This window comes from Ahaetulla prasina, chromosome 2 (assembly GCF_028640845.1).
Source record: "Ahaetulla prasina isolate Xishuangbanna chromosome 2, ASM2864084v1, whole genome shotgun sequence".
Taxonomy (NCBI): domain Eukaryota; kingdom Metazoa; phylum Chordata; class Lepidosauria; order Squamata; family Colubridae; genus Ahaetulla; species Ahaetulla prasina.
This window is the reverse complement of record NC_080540.1, coordinates 75,004,211-75,022,064: the sequence shown is the minus strand read 5'-3', so window position 1 is coordinate 75,022,064 and position 17,854 is coordinate 75,004,211. Positions and strand designations below refer to the sequence as shown.

Below are 17,854 nucleotides of genomic sequence, written 5' to 3'. Positions count from 1 at the left end.
AATTTTAAGGTTGTGTGGACTTCAACTCCCAGAATTCTGGCTGGGGAATTCTGAAAGATGAAGTCCACAGATCTTAAAGTTGCCACATTTGAAAAGCACTCATTTCAGCAACCATGTCTTCTAGAACAGGGGTCTCCAACTTTGGCAACTTTAAGGCTTGTGGATTTCAACTCCCAGAGTTCTGGGAGTTGAAGTCCACAAGTCTTAAAGTTGCCAAAGTTGGAGACCCCTGTTCTAGAAAGCTTTGGCGGCTGTTTTAATGGTTGTTTCTTCCATATGTGAGGGGGACATATAAAACTGCTTCACTGACAATCCATCAGAAGTGTTGTCTATATATAAAACTACCAAAAACTGCATATGGAGCAGCAAGCCTTCCAGAGGATGTAGCTGTTTGAGTGTTTCAAGGAGGGAGGCGTTGTTTGTACTAACACGCTTTGAAAAAAATGCCACTTCCAAATGCTTTGCATAGTTCTAATGCACAGCTTTTTGGAAACATTAAAAGATTATTTATTATGTTCTGGCTGCTCTGCAGTGATTCCAAAGATAGCTTTCCAATCCTCATGCCCTTTAGATATTTTGGACTTCAGCTCCATGTCTAATTCAGTTTTTAAGATTTCTGCACAGATTATATTGCTATCAACTTTGTTGAGAATATGCAAGTAAATTATGTACATTGGGGGCGATAAGCATCTTTCTGTGATGAAGTAGTTTATATCCATATGAAAATGACGAGGAATAGAACTTCACTTTTTAAATAGCAAAGTGACAAAAGTATAACAGAACCAATCTGGGGGAAAAGTTTCCATGTGGACAGCTTAGTTTTGTAATCATGCTATTTTTTTCTCATTTGAATCCAATTTTCCAATTCCACTTCACAGCTCCATTTCGACCACCACTAGACACCAAAAGTATGGTTCGATTTGACCAATGTGGAGATGGAATTGGTCGTTACAATATTTTCAACTACCAGAGAGCCAATGGGAGATATCGCTATCAGAAGGTAGGCTACTGGGCAGAAGGACTCCTTTTGAACACCAGCCTCATTCCATGGGTGAAGACCTCCATTCCTGTTTCCCAGTGCAGCGATCCCTGCAAGAAGAATGAAATGAAGAGCATGCAACCAGGAGACATGTGCTGTTGGATATGTATCCCATGCCAGCCATATGAATTTCTGCTGGATGAATTTACTTGCAGAGATTGTGGCCTTGGTTATTGGCCCAATATGACTTTAAATGGATGCTATGAACTACCCCAAGAGTATATTCACTGGAAGGATGTCTGGGCTATTGGGCCAGTCACAATTTCTTGCCTTGGTTTCATGTCCACTCTGTTTGTTTTGGGGTTTTTTGTTAGGAATAATGACACTCCCATTGTGAAAGCATCAGGCCGAGAACTATGCTACATCCTGCTGACTGGAGTGCTGATGTGCTACAGCATGACATTTATCTTCATTGCCAAGCCTTCCACTGTGGTCTGTACTCTGCGGCGCCTAGGGTTGGGCACCTCCTTTGCTGTCTGCTACTCTGCCCTCTTGACCAAGACAAACCGCATTGCACGGATTTTCAGTGGAGTCAAAGAAGGCGTGCAGCGTCCACGGTTCATAAGCCCCACCTCCCAAGTGGTCATCTGCCTGGCTCTTATTTCATGCCAGCTCATTATTGTCATGATCTGGCTCATGGTGGAGATCCCAGGCACACGAAAGGAGACTGAGTCTGACAAAAGGTATATTGTCACCCTCAAATGCAGCAACCGAGACTCCAGTATGCTAATTTCACTCACCTACAATGTCCTCTTGATCGTGTTATGTACAGTCTATGCCTTCAAGACCAGAAAATGTCCAGAAAACTTCAACGAGGCCAAGTTCATTGGATTCACCATGTATACCACATGCATCATTTGGCTAGCCTTCCTGCCCATCTTCTATGTTACCTCCAGCGATTACCGCGTAAGTTAGCTCTTGCTGGGAATAAGATTAAAAAGTATCTTTAACATACAGCAGGCAGCTTCAGAGAATCTTTCCCACATTCAGTCCAGATGTCCTGGGATACAATTTCCACTGATGGAGTTTGGACTAGAAGGGGGGAAATTGAAGTTCTAGTCTACTCTTAGCTACAGGAGATCACTGGTGACTTTGGGCCAGTTATTCTCTTTCAATCAAAGCTCCATCCTCATTAGATGATTGATGTGAGGAAACATAGGAGGAGGAAATGCTATGTATGCCACTTGGAGCTCCTGAATAAAAGGTGGGATATAACCCTAATAAATATAATCGATCAGAAATTGTGAATTGTTCCATAAGTAATCTTTTTTTTTATTTGACATATGTCAAATTTTATCCCTCTCACCTGATACTAGGATATTTTAGTTAATCTGTTCAAAGAACAACTAACAGACCCATTCATTCATTCATTCATTCCACAGCATGCATCAACAAGAAAATAAAGACAGCAAAAAGAGTAAATAGTCAAATTTAAGTCGAAGGTGCTAGCAACTTTATCTGTGAGGCTTATTAGTGAGCAAACATTCCAAGAAGATCTTGGACATAAGAAAGAAGTTTGCTGCATAATTAGCACTACGGTAGCTAAAATGTGACAAGTATCTTCTGTTTTAATTCTATTAATTAATTGCAGAAAGACAATGCTGCAGCATTCCAGGTCTTGAATGGACAAACAGCAAAGTTCTTCGGTTGCATATCTGTATTACTGGCTTTCACAAGACACAAATATCCCAGCAGTTGTGCTTTGACTTATCAGTCTACGTCTAGGAATTTCTGGAACAGAACTTGATAAAGAGTGTCAAACTATACCCTCAATTTAGTTGTCACTGTAATAGTCGTAAGCTGTCCTTCACCATATCAGATTAAAAGAGTCATACTTTTTTCTTTCTTTCTTTCCATTTTTGAAACATCTTTTCCCTATGGAAAGAATACATAAAAGTCTCCAGGGTTTCTCCACACTTGATATACTTAACTGTGATTCAGTTTCTGGAATATCCTTAGATAATAAAAGCTCAGGTGGGGGTGGAAGAACCTGTAGCTCTTTATTGTTAAGATCATAAGAACTATCCAAAAAGTGCCAATGGTGCTTGCGTAATTGCATCCTGGATAGCGCAACTAGAACAAGAACAATAATAGAGAACCACAACAATAGAGCTATTTATTCATCATCATGTTGCACTTTGGGGAGCACAAACCTAAGAACATGCTTCACTAAATATAGTGAGACACAAGGAGTTTTTTTAACACAGAGAATTTTGCTGCACTCAGAGTTCAGGGGTCCCAGATGAATGTACAGTGCTAGCAGTAGGACAAAATGAATTTCCCACATCCCTGTGTGTAGGTATTATAGCCATGGTCCAGAGAAATGATTACTAGTGCTAAGCAAGATATTGCAGCCTTTTGATTGACAGGGCAATTGAAACTCCTCCTGGAGTGGATGCTTGACTTAATTGCGCCCCTTTCCACTCCAGGCATCCAGTCATGGCAATATTCTGGCATCATTAAATGGAAAAGCAGAATTGCTAGCCCAGTGATGGCGAATCTTTTCGGCACCGAGTGCCCAAACACCGAGTGCCCACACATACATGCATGTGTGTGCGCCGGAGTACTAAAAACCCAAAGACCAGCTGGCCAGAGCGCATGCACATGCACGCCAGCCAGCTGGTCTTTGTGCATGTTAGAGCACTGGAAATCTGAAGACCAGCTGGCCGGCGCGTGCATGCCTGTTTTTTGACCGTTTTTCAGGTGTTTTTTTGGCCATTTTTCGGGCAGTTTTGGGCAGTTTTCCAGCACTCCGGCACCCACGAAGACCAGCTAGCTGGCGCACATGTATGAGCCAGAACCAGAACAACAGCTGGCGATGGCATACGTGCCACAGAGAGGGCTCTGTGTGCCACCTCTGGCACACATGGCATAGGTTTGCCATCACGGTGCTAGCCCATCACCGGGAGGAGTTTGGAAAGCAACTAAGGTTTTCTCCTGTTAGCAAGCACAGAAACGTGGGTTAATGCTAGCAATTTAGTCCCTGCCTCTCTCTTGTGAAAAGGAATACATTTAGGGGTTGACAAGAAAGGTGGGACAAAGCACTCAACTGATTGGCTGACAAACAAGAACGGCTTTGCTGACCATCTTCCTTCTCAGTCGTTGGCCTGAAGGATGAATGCTTAATGGGCTGGTGACCCTCTGTGAAGATAAGTGTGCCTGTCTTCACTTCATCTTGGTGTCTGAGCAGAACTGAAAGTAAACAAAACGGCTAGAATCAACTTTGGGTACATTGAAATTAGATTCAGGAGAACTGAGAGTTGGAAAAGCTGGTTATTTAGAAAAGCCCCTGGTGTTCTTGGGGAAGGAAATATAATAAAAGAGGTCATTTTAAAGGCATTATTCTTATAACAAAATTATCGTAGTTCAAGTAATTTGGGAGCCATGGGCCCACACTGTTTTCATAATTATATAATTGCATAAGAAGAACCTCACAGTTTTGGTCAGAAATAGCAGGCTCTCATCATGTTCAAATTATCCATAATTGAGTAATTAGAAACTGAGAAATAATTACTTTTTGAACCTTAAGGCAATTTTCAAAATAAGCATTTCTAGACCTCACCTTCAATTATCCGGTCCCTTTGAACCTTGTAGCCATCATGTTTCTTTCTTTAGAGAAACAGCAACCCCCTTTGCCCATCCAAAAATAAAAAATAAAAAATAAATGCTAGGGCTTTTTCAGGTGACCCTTTTTAATATCTGAGAGTTCGGGAACTGAAAATAGAGTTGCCATTAATGCAAGGATCTTATGGCTCACCTTGTGGGAGACGCTTCCGCAGGACCTAAAGATCACAATCTGCTTGTGGAACATGGAGCTGGGTTGCTATTGGAAAGTTCACTCAGCTTCTGCTTCTTCCTGTTTCATACTGGAAATCTTTATGGCCCTATAATGAGTGTTCTGGTTGCGTTACTCTTGTTTTAACTGGGCAACTGGCATAGCTCTTGTTAGCTTGTTTGCCTTTGGGTATTAAGTACATTAAATGAGCATGTGCTCATTCAAATTAAGCACCATCTTAAGTTTCCTTAAGAGTGGGTAATTTAATTCCACATAATGCTTGAGAAGGAATGGGTGTTCCTGTCTGCTTGTAGATGGTTCCCCTAATACATTTGAATTCCGCTGCCTAATTGGAGTTGCAGAGTCTTGGGTCATGTTCTTGTCACTTAAAGTTGTTGGTTAACAATCCTCTGTGCTTGTGGGAGGGTTTGCTCTGGGAGGAATTTTGCAGAAGATGAGTTTATTAGCAAATTCTAATTTACTAAAGACTAAGCATGTGTTATTTCCATAAGGGCCTGTGAGAGCCTTATTAAAAAGGCAAAGAGATCTTTCTTTATTGCCAGTTGGATTTGTGTAGCTCAGATATAATAAATATATGATAGTTGGAAAAACTGCAGCTGCTGTTTTAAGGAGCCAAGCTATTGAAGTACTAGAATTTTGTTTTGTCAGATTTATGAGGAAACCTGAAAAAGTTTTCACTGCTATAACCAAGATTGGGAGATGCTGTTCTTGTGCTGTCTGGATGATTTTTCCTTAACTTTTTTTGAAGAGAGTGTACTATTTAGGAATCTCAGCAGCGAAGTTTCCTCTAAAACAGGAGTGTCACACTCAATTTTATTGAGGGCCGGGTTGTGTTTGACCTCGGGGGCCAGGATGGGTGTGGCTGGGATGGGCGTGGATGGGGTGGGTGTGGCCAGCTTGATGTCATTCATGTCAGGAGCGTCTGTGGTGGCACGATTGCTCTGTCAGTGAAAACAGGCTCCTGAGCTCTGTTTTCAGTTGTGACAGCCTCCTGCTGCCCTCTGCAAGTGAAAACGGAGCTCGGAGGGCCATATGCAGCCTTTCCGAGCTCTGTTTTCGCTGGCAAAGGCACACTGGGCTAGTCCTTTGTTGTTTCTAGGGTGGCCCCGCGGGCCAGATTTAACCACTCGGACTGGATCCAGCGCCCGGCCCTTGAGTTTGACACCCCTGCTCTAAAACAATCAGCAGAGTTAGATATTTTTCCCACATGAAATGGGAGATCTTCACATTGGGATCTCATCTGACTAAAGGAGAAATCAGACTAGAGGCTTCAGATTTCTTAATCCCGCTCTACTAATCAGTATCAGCAGCTGAAGGTCTGGGTTGCTAGTATGGAGCCAGGGTTATGAAGTTGCTATTATAATACTAATAGCATTTGCAGTTATGACAAAACTACCCAATCCCACAAAATGCAATGTGAAAGAATTGTTGTGGCTGTAAGGATTTATTGAAGAAATGCAATGATTGTCATTATGTAGCTGGAGACGCTGGTGCTCTGTTACTCCACGTAGCATACTGAAGTAGCTTAGAAGCAGAACCTGTTGGGAGATAAAAATGAATACATCTGTGCACATGGATGTGAGCCTACATTTTTAGTCTGGCCTTCAAATGAAGCAGCCTATCCACTTCCATCCTGCCAAGAGAGCTGGCTGAGAAAATTCCCCCCACAAGCCATGAGAAGAAGGGTTTGGAAACAAGCCTGAGTAGCAAGCTCCTCAATCTGATTTAGCCTGGCCCTTACTTCATATTTGAATGGTGGCTTCCTGATAACCTTCCAAAAGGCTGCTCTGAAAGAAATAAGAACGAACTGAATGATACTGTTGAGACCACTTTCATGTAATTATTAAAGCAGAGGTGGGTTTCAGCAGGTTCTGACCAGTTCTGCAGAACCGGTAGCGGAAATTTTGAGTAGTTCGGAGAACCGGTAGTAAAAATTCTGAATGGCCCCGCCCCCATCTATTCTCTGCCTCCCAAGTCCCAGCTGATTAGGAGGAAATGGGAATTTTGCAGTAACCTTCCTCTGGATTGGGGAGGGAATGGAGATTTTGCAGTATCTTTCCCCCGCCACGCCCACCAAGCCACACCCACAGAACCGGTGGTAAAAAAAATTGAAACCCATCACTGGATTAAAGGCACTGGATTAGGAGCAGGGTGACCTGAATTCTAGACTTTCCTTAAGCATGGAAGCTAGCTGAGGGTCTTTGAGCCAGCCACTCCCTTATTATTATTCCCTAATTTGGGAATTTAAAGACATCTTGGAAGAAGATCCTGGCAAACCACTTGGGAAAATGTTGCTAAGGAAACTGCATGGATCTGTATTAATACCTTTCGATGGCTTTTAATTGCTTGGAATGTAAGTTGCCTAAAATCTGAGGGGGGACATGAAATGTAAAGGTAAGTATCTAAACAATTTTTTTTAAAAATCCTTGAAGAGGAACCATGTTTAACATTTGTTTCACATATCATTCTAAAAACTTGGCTTAGTTTAATCATAAATTACTAAATCACAGTTGCTGGTTGTAATGCACTACAATGAATTATAAACCAGACTCTCAGAGAACATTGAAGCAAAAATAGGACTGCCATAAGAGGGTTGCAAAAATCCTCTGATGCCATCTAGTTGTCATTCAAATGGTTGCAGTTTAGATATAAGAGTTTACAAAAAAACCCCACATAAATCATACATGGCTTAGCACAGAGTATGAAGCCAGCCACAAAAGCAAATTAGGAGCATAGATGATGAGCAAAGTTTTGGATGTTTTCAGGGGAAATTAAACAATAGCTGGTGCTGGGAGTCAAATTCTTAGGTTTATGGCTTCTTGAATGAGTTTAGACTTCTATGGAACAAACGGAAAAATTCCTAGAATAAGTTAAAAGATGCAAAATATCAAGATGATGAATTAATCTCTGAAAGGCAAGGTTACTCCTGGTTGAACCTTATTTTTCTTCCAAGACTTTAGTTTTTTGACTATTCTATCTAGTTCAGAAGTCTTCAAAGTTGGCAGCTTTAAGACTTGTGGACTTCAACTCCCAGAATTCTCCAGCCAGCATAGCTAGCTAGAGAATTCTGGGAGTTGAAGTCCACAAGTCTTAAAGCTGCCAACTTTGAAGACCTCTGCTCTAGTCTATCTATATGGAAAGCAGTCTCCACATTTTCAGGATTCCTGCAATATTTCCTCATGTGGAGCTAACTCACTGTTGGGTTAAAGTAGAAGATACATAGTTACAAACTTTAAATGAAGTACCGATGGTTAACTAGTAGGATTTACAAGTATAAAAGTAATTGTGGCTGAGTTTTTTTTTCAATGCATTTATTTCGTATTGCTAAAACTAGTCTTCCTTTTTTACCTCCAAATCGGTAAGGCTATTGTGAAAATACATTAATTCCTTATTTACTGAAGAAGTTAAAAATAATTTATTTGTATATTCCTGAAGACAACCACGGGTCTCCTGAGCCTTTCTCATAATATTTTTTATTTCATATTTCACACTCTGTTGCATTAAAATCCATTTATATGTTGTGGGAATTGACTTCTGACAACGTGGCAAATGCATTGAGTGAGTGCAAAAAAAGGATGGCTTCATTTCTGAAATGAGTCTCTTTCTCCACATTGTATAAATCTCTGCTAGTCTTTCCTACACTTTAACCACCCACTTCTTTTCATGTATTTTTATGCATTCATTTTGACATTTAAGCAGCAATCTACCAATAATTTAATTATTCCAATCTTAAATTGGATTAGAATTGGATTATTGAACTGGGACTCCATATTGGTCGAGCTGAGAAAACTATTTGGACAGCTGTGGGCCTATCTTAATGTCTGGCTAGACAAGATCTTCACAGGAAAATAATTCAGAATAGATACAGCTATATTGGGCACATGGACAGCACTAGGTGTTCTATTTTTTTCCTGAAATTTGGGGATAGGTTGATTAGATTTCCTAATTTTTAAACTGCTGTTAAGCTTCTTACTGGAGTTTCCATATATCTTTATCAATTGCTGTTTGAGAAGACACTGAATCCCAAAATCCATATGTAGCTTACACAACAATCTAATAGTAGAAATAGTAATAGGGAGATAGTATGATGGAATGTCCATCACATCCATCAATGGCCAGCTTCTGAAGGTAGGAGGCACAGAACATTGTTTTCCTTCTTCCCCTTTTCCCCCTTCCACTAGGGAAAAGTGGAATTAACTCTGGAGGCAATTAACTCTTCCTACATCAATATTCAGGGCTATTTGGGAAGTATTGGGGGGAGGGGTAAGGGAGGGTCCTGCGTCACTTTCCCAGAATGCCATATTTCAACTCTCGGGACTGATGGAAAGTTTTGCAAACTTTTCTCCTGCAAATCTGGGCATTTCCAGCATCTTGCCCACAAGGACTCATTCTCTACCAGCAGAGGGGCACCCTCACTGCCTCCAGGAACTTCTTCAGCCATTTGCTCAGGAGGTACAGAATCCCTTTCTTAGTTGATTTCTCTATGAGACCTCTTAGCCCATGTTTGCCACAAGTTTGCTCTTTTCTAAGAAAAGAAAAAAGACATTAAAAATGTTAGAACCTCCTTTCCTTTTGTGCAAGCACAGGGCTATAGCAACGCGGCTATTCATCCAGTCCCAGAACTTCCTGCAAATATCTTAAGCCCCCCCATACAGTTTGCTCTCATTTCAAATAGGCCTAAAAGCATTTTGAGATACAAGGAAGCTTCATACCTTGTTCAGTGATCATGGTAGGAGACAGCAAGTTGGTGGGCTATAAATGTCCTTCAGGCTGCCCAAAGATTATCGTTGTTGTTGGGATTGGACTTTACATGAACATTTCTTCACAAAGTGGGCCAGTGGATTATTACATCTGGATAGTTAAAGTGCCCATCAATCCATCCCTGTTTTTTATGTCCTTGCTTTATGCTTCAGATTGCTGGACTGGTTTGCTTCTTTCTGTTCCCCTTTACAGGTTCAGACCACGACGATGTGCATCTCAGTTAGCCTAAGTGGCACAGTAGTTCTTGGCTGCCTCTTTACTCCCAAGCTGCATATCATTCTGTTCCAGCCCCAGAAAAACGTAGCCAGCCATCGCGTTTCCACCAACCGATTCAGTGTGACAGCTGCAGGCTCCAGCCACTCGCAGGGTGAGTGTGTGAGAGAGTCCTTATAAGCAATGATCCCCACCTTATATTTATCTGCAGTGTGACTGAGAGCAAAGATTTTCCTTACTCGGTGTACTCAGTGGATAAGTTTGTCTACAGCAGCAACTTATTCTGACTGTTGCATGGCTGAATTGTCTTTATTCTTAAACATCTGGGAGTTCATGTAGATGTTAGCATAGATCAAAGTGCACCACTCTGAAAAGCAACAAATGTTCCTGGGAAATTACCAAAATAACTGCTGATAGTGGTTGGTTTTGTCACCCGTGCCTATATTTACACATAATGTAAATCTGGTAGGATGAAGACAAGTTGCAGTACTTATCCTTCTCCTCTGAAAAAGGATTTTCTTTTCTTTTTTTCAGTTTTGACCAACCCAGCTGGCCTTGATCTCTGATGGACTGAGGCTTAAGTCTGCTGGGTGGAAACCTGGAAATCTTAGTTCAAAAAACTGACCTGTTTTCACTACCCTATTTCCCCCAAAATAAGACATCCCCCTGATAATAAGCCCAAACGGGCTTTTGATCACATGGCAATAAGGCCAAGTGCTTATTTCAAAAAATATAAGATAGGGTCTTATTTTTGGGGAAATAGGGTAATTGTAGATAGATTAATCATAGTTTTGGATCTGGGCATAATGTGGAAGTTTCCAGTCTCCCTCTATTAACTGTGATGGAGACAAAGTGATCATTTGTGCATCTGCAGTTTGTCTCAGTTTAAATAGTCAATATAACAGCAGTATCAGCCTTTTCCCACACTGACACCAAACATCACCAGTTTGATTGGAACAACACAAAAATCATCAGTCACACTACCACCAGCCATGCTTGTAAGTTCATTGAAGCCTGGCACTTCCATCAACAGACACATTGACCTACAACCATCCTACGAACCCCTCAGAATCCAAATCAACTGCACAGCCAACCAGAGATTGCACTGACCCCCAACCAACCCACACAATTCCCCCTCCACCAGCAGTTCACCTCCCAATGATTCTGACCTGGTGTTACCTCCCTATCACAAGACCCGTCACAAGATGACTCACACCTGACTTATCAGAAGACCCTCACTTGACACACTCACACCTGAAGCCCTTATAAACAGAAGAACATTAAATTCCTCTGAAGGTGTTACCTAGCCTGGTAATGAAACGTTCTGAAACCAACCCACAAGCTCAAAGAATGAACTTTCATCCTCAGTATCAATCAATGTTGCTAAGGAAGTTTCTTAAATGTCTTACCTGATAAAGTGATTCCATTTTCCCACAAACTAGTTTACTGACAACTCTCTTTGCATTGGACAATTAATGTACTATCAGGGGTCTCCAACCTTGGCAACTTTAAGACTTGTGGACTTCAACTCCCAGATTCCTCAGCCAGAAGTCCACAAGTCTTAAAGTTGTCAAGGTTGGAGACCCCTGCTCTATATAAACCACCATAGTAAAAGCCTGAAAAGAATCAGGATGAAAGAGGGTATATGAAGGATGAATGAAGGCTGAAGAAGGGGGATCTGTGACATTGTTTTTTTCCTTAATCAAAACAGCTAAGCTAAAACCATCAACTAATGGTGTTAATTTTGTGTCATCATCTTCTCCGCTCTTGAGTCATTATTCTTGGCTCTTCTCTGAATGTGAAATCATGTCATAGATTTCAGAGAACAATTGATCTGTGAAAATAGTCAGCAAAAAAAGAAACTACACAAAGATGAAAACTAGTTATTTTGTCACACAATTTGTCTTGTCTACTTCCGGACATAAAATGAAGACCCATCTTTGTAAGCCATTTGAATTCAGTGATGCAGCCCATTTAATTAGATATTGCGTTATTTTATTTATTTATTTTATTTATTTAATTTTGTCATAACAATATACACAAGCATAACAAGCATAACACAAAAGATTATATAATATATAAACATATATATGAGGAGAAAACAAGGTAGTATAAGCATATATATATATATATATACATATACATATATATATATATATATATATATATATATATATATATATATATATATATATATATATATATATATAGGGGAAGAAACAATAGGACAGGAAAAGTAGGCACATTTGTGCTCTTATGCACGCCCCTTAGAGTCCTCTTAGGAATGTGGTGAGGTCAACAGTGGATAGATTTTTAATAAAACTTTTGGGGTTATGAGAAGAGACCACAAAGTCAGGTAATGCATTCCAAGCATAGATAATTCTGTTACAGAAATCGTGTTTTCTGCAATCTAAACTGGTGCGGTTGACATTAAGTTTAAATCTGTTGGTAGCTCTTGTGTTATTGTAGTTGAAACTGAAGTAGTCATTGGCAGGAAGGACATTATAACTATTATAATAAGTTATCTATATAAGTTATCTACAGGGACGTTTCCCAGTAAATATGTCCTGGCAAAACAGTTAAATCAAGATTCTTTTCAGAGATAGAATGATAATCTAAGGAGAGCCTGCACTGTGAGAAACTAAATCTCTTTGTTAGCAAACATGCCTAGGACACTTTCTTAACAATACTTGGCCAACATACTATTCTAGTTGTTACACTGTCTATTCAACCAATTTGTATCACAGCCTTTAGACTGGGTATTTGGGTTCTAACCAGGAGTGAAATGCTCCCAGTTTGGACTGGATCACCCGATCCGGTAGTGATGGTGGCGGGTGATTCGGAGAACCAGTAGCAAAAATCCCTGCCCCCCCCCCGCCCAGCTGAACCATGCGATCATCAGAGGTTGTTGGGTTTTTTTTATTTTTAAAAGCATTTTTTCTTCGGCCAAAAAAATGCTTTTAAAAGTAAAAAAAAAGAAAAGCCTCTGATGATTGCGCGGCTCAGCTGGGATCATCAGAGGTTTTTAAAAGTGTTTTGTTACAACCTCTTGGGCCGAAGAGGTTGTAGAAAAAATGCTTTTAAAAGTAAAAAAAAAAAAGTTGGCCACACGCACCCAGTCACATTAACTCCCCCACTGAGCCACACCACGAACCGGTAGTAACAAATTTTATATTTCACCCCTGGTTCTATCCAAAAGCCTAGGAACCTTGGAGGCATCTTTGTGGCATGGAAGAAGTTCCAAACAAGGTAGGGTTCTCCCCCACAAACGTGTTGGTGTTCAAGTCCAGTAAATTTCCAAATATTTGGAGAATCTGTTTGTTAAGGCTTCAAAAGCTCTAATTCCTATGGTATTAAAGCTGACCTTTTCTTCCAAACCCTTTCAACTGCAATTTGCAAATCCCGTATTCTGTTACTTTTTCCATGTGTTTTTTGTCAATTGAACTGTTGGCTAATATTGCAACATCCATGAATCACACTTTTAATAATAATAATAATAACAACAACAACAACAACAACTGGTGGGATCATAAGCCTGAAAAAGTGATTGAAAATGAGCATGCAAAACTACTTTGAGATTTCCAAATACAGATTGATAAAGTTTTGGAACACAATACCCCAGATATCATGATTGTGGAAAAGAAAAAAGTGTGGATAGTCGACATTGCTATACCTGGTGACAGCAGAATTGATGAGAAACAACTTGAAAAAGTCACCAGATATCAAGATTTGAGAATCGAATTGCAGAGACTCTGGCATAAACCAGTGCAGGTGGTTCCAGTGGTACTCGGCACACTGGGAGCTGTGCCTAAAGACCTAGGCAAGCACTTAAAAGCAATTGGCGCTGACAAGATCACCATTGGTCAGCTGCAGAAGGCCACCTTACTGGGATCTGCTCGCATAATTCGCGGATACATCACGCAGTCCTAAACTCTTGGGAAGTGTTCGGCTAGTGATCTGTGATACGAAATCTAGCATAGTTACCTCGTTTGCTGTGTATACTGTCATTTTGTGTAAATAAAATAATAATAATAACAACAACAACAACAACAACAACAATAATAATAATAGTACTGCCCCATTGTCATCGGGGTATTTGGTACCCTGTCCAACAGTTTTATAAGATACATCAAAAAATTGCAGCTTCTGCAATAACACCAGTGGAACTGCAAAAAACTGCGCTACTTGGAACATTGTACATTCTAAGAAGGCACTTGGTTGATACCTAGGACGCTGGCAGCAACCCGTATCAACCATTAGCACCAGTCAATGGTATTTGTGATGCCTTTTTGAATGTTCAGTTGACTGAGTTTCATGTTTAATGAATAAAGATATTGATATTAATAATAATAATAATGTATAATCTGCTTATGTTTCTAGTGTCTATAGTTTGCATTTTAAATTCCTACCATTATTAGTGAATATAGTGTTTGTAGTTTTCAAGATGCTCTCCTGTCTTCTCCAACAGCATCTCACTATTTTGGCACTGCTGCTCTCATTCTTTTCCTTTGCCCTTCTTCATTTCCATGAGAAAGCACCATCATCCAATCAGGCTGTTGAACAGAAGAATTGGTGGGCTAGATTAGACCCAGCAGTCACATCAGATAAATATCAGGCTGCTCAAGAGTTTCTCAAGGATAAAAATAACAGAACATGCCAGCTGTCATTTTAGAAATCAAACTAGATGAACAGGTCAATATGTAAGAAAATGTACTGAGGAAAATTTCTAGCTTTTTTGAAAATAGTGATTAACGAAAAGACCGGTTTCATCCCCTTCCCCATTTTAAAGTTTGCTTCAATCAATTTCTACTCCTTTTCCATGACTATTTCACATTTTATGTACTTTGTTTGATAGATCTCTCCAAAGATACACTCTTTTCTATATATCCTTTTCTATTATACACGTTTTGGCAATTTTCCTGGATGTAATGTCTTTTCATTTGAACAGTTTGCCTACTGTGAACTCTTTTATCAGTGGGGAAAGGGATTGATAATTGGTTGGTTGGTAAATGGTGATGTTTAACACATTGTTAAGCATGAGATTCTTAATTATCATCCTTTGAAATCTTTTCCCAATTTGTATTTCCCAGGGTCAACTTCTCAATATGTCCCAACAGTCTGCAATGGCCGCGAAGTGGTGGATTCTACAACCTCATCCTTGTGAACACTTGTGCTTGGTGACCATGAGTATTTATAGCCGTTGTGCTCATCTCCTACAAACAAATGCCTTTTTTTGTTTCTCACTGAGCCTTTTCTTTCCTTAAATGATAATAACAACAACTAGTTTCCAAGTTCATCTGTTGGTAAAACTTTTTCAAGGCAAAGGAATAGGGACACAAGAATTTGGGCTACAAGACAGTGATCTAAACAGTTTCTGTTTGTATTAATTTTCATCTTTCTTTCTGTTAGACTTCAAATTATGAAGAAACCAAGGAAAATTTGGTACAGTGCAAGAGGTGGAAGAGAATCTTATATTTAAAAACCTGGAGATTCATGTGTCTTAATTGCATTGAACCAAATTGTTATATTCTTCAGTTTGTTTTACAAACTTAGCACTCGGTGAGAGCTTTCTTTGATGAACAAACTTATGACATAATCTACGAAGGAAAGTAAATGCAGAAATGGAATTTTAATACACAGAGCTGGTCAAAACTAGGAAGAAAAGCACTGAAATTGTGTTGTTTTAATAACAATACAGAAGATGCACACTGAAATCTTCTTTGATGGTTGGGTAATATTGTTGGCAATAATAGCGGAATAAGCAAAGGACTAGTTGTATAGACCAATAAAAAGGTGCCTGAAAACTTCCATGATGATTCAGGACTGTAGACATTGATTCAGAGGGGATCCTAATCTCCAGACCGTCCTCAGTTGTATGAAGAGGAAGAAGACCTTGATCTTGTTACTTGAATTATACAGTAGTTAAATATTGAGAGTTACAGTGCCAATATAAGCCCAATAGTTTCTTTTTGTCCTAATGATTCACAGAAATTCAGTTATGGGAAAACGTAGGATCTTAAGCAAGCAAGAGTTTATCCAAGCTACTTAGTGAGAGAAAAACAATGGACAAAATGCCACTACATCCAGATGGGGAAAAAAGGAGAACATTCTTCTATCATGGAAAATATTTCTTCTGCTTGCCTTCGATGCTAATGTTTCACAAAAACTGTTGGCTGCCCTCTGGGCTGTTGCTACTCCACAGCTATCGGCTAAAGTTCTTTGCTCTTAGAACTACTGTAGGATGGCAATCATTTCTGTTGGTTTCTAAAGGGATGCACAGAACTTCTGGTATCTAAAGGAAGAGGCAACAAGTTATAAAGGAACTTTAGTACTTGCTTTGGGCCAGATCTGGAAAAAAAAGTCAAACTTCTGTTTCGGAAGACTCTTGAACCTTTGTCTACATGTAGCCTGATCCTGGCAACAGCTCTATTATAGCACAATTATTTCTTCTTTTCAGCTACCAGTGTTGCCAGTGAGCTAAATTAGTTAATAGCACATTTTTTTTTCTCCATGGAAAAGCCTGCCCAGCCTCCATCTGTCTTCTATGCTTTCTTCATTCTATCCCTGCTCGTAGAGTTGCCTTTTCAAATCTGTCAGATGCATCAAGGGACAATATTATGCGAGTAGTGAGAAACTGGGTGCTCCAGTTAGTGTCACTCTTTGGAGGATCTGCCAGTATCTATCATTCTTAAGCACCAAAATGCTTCCTTGAAAGAGCAACTGGGCCACCAAACATCATCACAAACTCTTCCTAACTGTAAGGGGGGGAAAGATTCATCTCTAAAAAGATTCCATTCATCGTCTCTGGGCAAATTTATCTACTTTAGAAATGCTGCTGAAGGGTTTGAAGGGAAACCCTTTACGTCTAAGTATATACGGTGCTGAATATTTTGGTGCAAACCACTTCATCAGTTACAATTTACGCCAAGAACCATCTGTGACTGGCTGTTGAGTTAGCCTAGTATGTTAGACTAAAAATATCTTTTGCTAATTTATGCCTTGGTGTTTTGTACAAAGCCAATTGATTAGACAGTTCTGTTAAACATAGTTGGTATCTTTGTGCAAGCATAGCTGTGATTTCTTCTAAGCTGCTATGACTGGCTGTACAGTTGGTTAATGGACGCATTTTATACCATACTGCCTATGAGGGGCACTAAAACCTTCATCACGGCTTGTGAAACTCTAAAACTCACTGTCAACAACAGGAAAAGCTTCAGGCTATTCCAAACTTGGGGGTTGAGGCAAACCGTCTTCAACCAACTTTCATTGAGGCCAGCACAAAGGAAAGAGCAGTTGTTTATAAGTGGGATGTTGGTGTGGGTGAGAGAGAAAAAGAAGCCTTTGTTCAGGCAGCTGTTTACAGGGAAGAAATCTCAACTGTAAAAAATGGGGTGTGGCCGGCTGCTGACGGTCTTCAGTACTTCAGGCAAAATTACAATGCAAATGAAATTCTTTACTAGATGTCACATGGAAGACTTTCATAAACTTTCCAGAGTGGAAAAAGATTGTATGGTTAGCAGCTGGAGCAAGATTTAAATATTTCTTGCACAATCTATAGAGATCTAGCACTCATGCTAGAGTAAAAGGGATAACTTTAATTTGTGGCTTTTCTGAGAACGCTTGGGAATGTGTCAACCCCAGGTGAAATCACAATGGCAGTACTATTTCCTACATTTCTTTGGGCAAGGGTGAATTGGAGGCTTCTGCCCCCATATGGTTTTGATTTGGGCTTCTTTAATAAGATTTAAAGAATTAAATATCACAATGCTTGCTCTGTTTTCAGATATTTACTCTCATCCTAAAGTAACACAAAGGAAGAAGCTATTTCTCACTTTGTGTGCTTTGGTAGTTTTATTACACACCTCTGTTAGTTCTGATGCTCGACAATCATTTGGGATGGAGCTTATGTTTGTGAAAGGTTTGAACATCCATTTCCTGGCAGCTGAAGAAAATGAATTCTCGTATTTCTCTATCTCACTAAACAAAATGCTATTATGTCAGTATGTTCTTAAATTTGTTCAGGACAAGAGTAAAGTGTAACAAAG

At 39.9% G+C, this 17,854-nt stretch overlaps 1 protein-coding gene across 1 annotated transcript in view; it reads left to right on the top strand.

The window, feature by feature from the left end:
• GRM2 (glutamate metabotropic receptor 2) overlaps positions 1–14,973 on the top strand; it is a 69,150-nt gene extending 54,177 nt beyond the window's left edge. Inside the window, exons 3-5 of the mRNA XM_058168717.1 lie at positions 879–1,945; positions 9,789–9,963; positions 14,900–14,973. Coding sequence (XP_058024700.1) covers positions 879–1,945; positions 9,789–9,963; positions 14,900–14,973 — 1,316 coding nt within the window. The remainder of the gene's footprint in view (positions 1–878; positions 1,946–9,788; positions 9,964–14,899) is intronic.
• Positions 14,974–17,854: the final 2,881 nt, after the last annotated feature.